The sequence below is a fragment of the Colobus angolensis genome, unplaced genomic scaffold, assembly GCF_000951035.1.
Source record: "Colobus angolensis palliatus isolate OR3802 unplaced genomic scaffold, Cang.pa_1.0 Scaffold55, whole genome shotgun sequence".
NCBI classification, from domain to species: domain Eukaryota; kingdom Metazoa; phylum Chordata; class Mammalia; order Primates; family Cercopithecidae; genus Colobus; species Colobus angolensis.
In genome coordinates, this window is record NW_012119043.1 from 7,328,406 (window position 1) to 7,333,110 (window position 4,705).

Sequence of the window (4,705 nt, forward strand, 5' to 3'; positions counted from 1 at the left end):
GAGGCAGGCGGATCCCCTGAGGTCAGGAGTTCAAGACCAGCCTGGCCAACATGGTGAAACCCTGTCTCTATCAAAAACATAAAAAATTAGCCGAGCATGGTGGCACATACCTGTAATTCCAGCTACTCGAGAGGCTGAGGCAGGAGAACCCAGGAGGCAGAGGTTGCAATGAGCCGAGATCACGCCACTGCACTCCAGCCTGGGTGACAGAGCGAGACTCTGTCTCAAAAAAAAAAAGCTGTAGAACCCTGAAATTATTTTTATCATAGTTTTATAGTGGCTTATTTGGGTCAGAGAGGTGAGATCAGCAGCAGGCTGATCTGGTACTGAGACTTAAGGTAATAATGTGAAAGTGTTATCAGGGCAAGCTTCAGCCTCAGCACTATTGATACTTTGAGCCAGATAAGTCTTTACTGGGGGAGGAGTAGACTGTGTTCTACATCATAAGGTATTAAACAGTGGCCCTGGCCTCTACCCACAAGATGCCAGTACCACCCCCTACTCTATTTATGACAACCCAAAATGTCTCCAGACATTGCAATTCACTCTCAGTGGAGAGCCACTGATTTACAGCATAGACCAAAGGCACAAAAAGATCAGATCATGCTTCTCCTTGAGCTGGGCATGGTGGCACGCACCTATAGTCCTAGCTACTCGGGAGGCTGAGGTGGGAGGATTGCCTGAGCCTGGAAGTTCAGATCCAACCTGGGCAACAAAGCAAGACCCCATCCTTTAAAAAAAAGAAGGGAGTTGTAAGTACAGAAAAGAAAGGAAATAAGCACCCCCTGCGGATTCCTCTTTCTAGGCATGATCAAGCAGTTCCTCCGAGATGTGGACTGGGGAGAGGTCGACTACCTCATCGTGGACACCCCACCCGGGACATCGGACGAACACCTCTCGGTCGTCCAGTACCTGGCCGCAGCACGCATCGACGGAGCGGTGCTCATCACCACTCCCCAGGTGAGCGAGCTTCCAGCTGGGGCTGGGTCCAAACCATGCTCCACACTGCGAGGTTTCTTTCCTGCCTGGCTCTGATACCCTGGTCTCACCAAGGCTCTTCCCAGTGTGTGTTCCACAGCTGCATCCAATGCACCTCTGCAGAAACCTCTTGTTAAAAACTTCAGCCGGGCACAGTGGTGCACACCTGTAATCCCAGGACTTTGGGAGGCTGAGATGGGAGGATCACTTGAGTCCACGAGTTCGAGACCAACCTGAACAATGTAACGAAACCCCATCTCTACAAAAAATAGTTTAAAATTAGCCAGGCATGGTGGCTTGCACCTGTAGTTCCAGCTGCTTGGGAGGCTGAGGTAGGAGGATCATCTGAGCCTGGGGGAAGGAGGTTGCGGTGAGCCGTGATCACGCCACTGTAGTCTAGCCAGCACAACCGAGTGAGGCCTTGTCTCAAAAGATAAAAATAAGAAAAACTTCGTCTTTAGTCTAAACATTTGCAGCTGACAGCCATTCAATGATTTGTTTTTTTTAGTCCATGGATTAAACAATAGTGGGTCAAGAATGCTTTTTGAACTTTCGTTGAGGAAACTGGGGAAACCACCAGTGCAGTTATAATTCATATTGTGCTGCCAGTCCCCGTCAGCCTTGCCATGTCCATGTCTCAGGTCCCCCAGTCTACAGTGGATTTTCCATTTACATTCCAGAATGATTTAGGAAATCTCTCCAGTTTTCAACAGAACTAGCCAGGTGCAGACAGGGATTTCGAGATAAGCCACTGGGTGCCTTTGCTCCTTCCTTGGTGACACCCAGCACCCCCTGTAGCAGTCACCTAGTGGCTATTCCCCAAAGCCCATGGTGAGCCCGAGCTGAGGAGAGCGATGGGAAGTTTCCTGTCTGTCAGCCCTGCAGAGGGCAACTGCAGGCAGGACCATGATGCTATCCATCTCGGGCCTGAGAAACCAAGGGCTCTTCTCCACGGTTACGCTTGACTTCTCTTTATGACGTTCTCCTCCACATCTAAGGAAGCCCAGCAAATGAGGTTTGATTTGATCTCACTGGCCAGAATCAATCAGGACGACCCATAGTCTCACCCTCATCCAGCACTCACTGAACTCTACATGCCAGGCACCAGGGCAGTAAAAAGGCCTGGCCCTCCCTGGTGGCCCCTGTGGCTCCCTGAGGAAAACAGGTGCTGGACACACACATGAGGGTACAGCCATGGCCCAGCGGCCATGGGAAGGGTGACTGGGTCAGAAAATGGTGACAGGATTCGTGTCCGCTCTGGCATCCTGCAGAGAGGGAACATGGGGGCGCGCGGAGGAGGAGGATACCAGCTGGGTGCCTGGATGGGAGGGAGGATGGCCTGGCCTGGGTGATGGCAGGGAGGGAAAGTGGATTTGTCCTTAGGAATGTTTTCTGTCGCATTTTTAAAAAGCGGTTGGTTCTGGGTACAGTGGCTCATGTCTGTAATCCCAGCACTTTGGGAGGCCAAGGCAGGCAGATCACTTGAGGTCAAGAGTTTAAGACCAGCCTGACCAACATGGCAGAACCCTGTCTCTACCAAAAAATACAAAAATTAGCCAGCCGTGGTGGTGGGCGCCTATAATCCCGGCTACTTGGAAGGCTGAGGCAGGAGAATTGCTTGAACCTGGGAGGCAGAGGCTGCAGTGAGCTGAGATCGCACCGTGCACTCCAGCCTGGGCAACAGAGCAAGACTCCATCTCAAAAAAAAAAAAGAGAGTTAAGGAGGCAGGGTGCGGTGGCTCACATCTGTAATCCCAGCACTTTAGGGGGCCAAGCTAGGCAGATCACTTGAGGCCAGGAGTTCGAGACCAGCCTGGCCAACATGGTGAAATCCCGTCTCTACTAAAGATACAAAAATTAGCCGAGCATGGTGGCACACACCTGTAATCCTGACTACTCGAGAGGCTGAGGCAGGAGAATGGCCTGAACCCGGGAGGCGGAGCTTGCAGTGAGCCAAGATCGCGCCACTGCACTCCAGCCTGGGCGACAGAGCGAGACTCCCTCTCAAAAAAAAAAATAATAATAAAAATAAAAATAAAAACTCAGAGTTTAGAAGGAAATGCAAAGTTGTCCACATTGGGTAATATTCTTTGTTTTCTTTTAATCCATAAAGTTGTTTGTGTTTATAATTATCTACAGCTGGGATCGGCAAACTTTTCTGTACAGGGCTAGATAATAAGTAGGCTTTGTGGACCCCACAGTCCCTGTCCCAGCCCCTCAGCTGTGCCACCGTGGCGTGAAGCAGCCACAGATGGTGCCTAGACGGACAGGCATGGCTGGTTCCAGAGGAACTTTATTTATAAAACCAGTCAGATTCAGCCCCCAGGCTGGGGTTTGCCAAGCTCTGGTCTAGAAAACAGTGTACACTCTGGCTGAATATAGTATAGTATAGAGACATGGAGTGTGTAGATGCGTTAAAAGGTCATTTTCAGATAGGCACGGTGGCTCATGCCTCTAACCCTAACACTTTGGGAGGCCAAGGCAGGAGGATCACTTCACACCAGGAGCTTAAGACCAGTGTGGGCAACAACCATCTCTACAAAAAATTAAAAAGTTAACCAGGCCGAGTAGCACATGGCTGTAGTCCCAAGAGGGATCCTCAAGAGACTGAGGCAGGAGGATTGCATGAGCCCAGGAGGTCAAGGCTGCAGTGAGTTATGATCGTGCCACTGCACTCCAGCCTGGGCAACAGAGTGAGATCCTGTCTCTGAAAAAAAAAAAAGAGTCATTTTTTTTTAGATTGCTTTCTTGCTATTTGGCTGTGTGGGAAGTAAATAGCACCTCAAATGAACAGGGCTTAGCACTAGTAGGCACTAAATAAATACGGATTTGGCAAAGGGCATGTGTTAGTTCATTTTCACACTGCTGTAAAGAACTGCCCGAGACTGGATAGTTTATAAGGGAAAGAGGTTTAACTGATTCACAGTTCCGCATGGCTGGGAAGGCCCCAGGAAACTTACAATCATGGTGCAAGGCAGAGTAGGCACCTGTTACACAGTGAGAGAGACAGTGTGTAGGAGGAACTGTCAAACACAAAACCATCAGATCTCGTGAAAACTCACTATCACTAGAACAGCATGGGGGAAACCGCCCCCAGGATCCAATCACCTCCCACCAGGAACTGCCCTCAGCACGTGGGAATGATGGGGATTGCCATTGGAGCTGAGATTTGGATGGGGACAGGACACAGAGCCAAACCCTGTCAGGGCAGAAACCTCTAAGGCTTTATGATCGCAGATCCACTGCACTGCAGACACCCCCTCGGCTGCACAGACACTCCCTTTCTCGCACTTTGATGCTGGAATCACTGGTTTTTTCACCTTCATAGGAGGTGTCACTCCAGGATGTCCGGAAAGAAATCAACTTCTGCCGCAAGGTGAAGCTGCCCATCATCGGGGTGGTGGAGAACATGAGTGGCTTCATCTGTCCTAAATGCAAGGTGAGGGCGCGTGGGGCCGCCAGGCGAGCCCAACAAGATCCTGCTCTCATGGTTGAGGAAACAATCGAAGGCTGCTCTGCAAACTGTTTCTGCTTTCCCCATAATTTTGGGAAGTGGAATCACAATTAAAATCCCTTTCTGCTGACTGAAGGAAAGTTCTTTTGGTGTTAAGTGTTTCACATTCAAACTAAGCCTTTTTTTTTTTTTTTTGTAAGTTTCTTTAAAATGTGGTCCATCCTTGTGATTCTACAAAAAAATGATGTTTCCTCCCCTTTGAATTTGCTTTGC

At 49.7% G+C, this 4,705-nt stretch overlaps 1 protein-coding gene across 1 annotated transcript in view; it reads left to right on the forward strand.

Moving 5' to 3' along the window:
• NUBP1 (nucleotide binding protein 1) overlaps positions 1 to 4,705 on the forward strand; it is a 25,961-nt gene that overhangs the window by 14,283 nt on the left and 6,973 nt on the right. The window contains exons 6-7 of the mRNA XM_011961432.1: positions 763 to 960; positions 4,307 to 4,417. Of these exons, the coding sequence (XP_011816822.1) occupies positions 763 to 960; positions 4,307 to 4,417 (309 nt within the window). The remainder of the gene's footprint in view (positions 1 to 762; positions 961 to 4,306; positions 4,418 to 4,705) is intronic.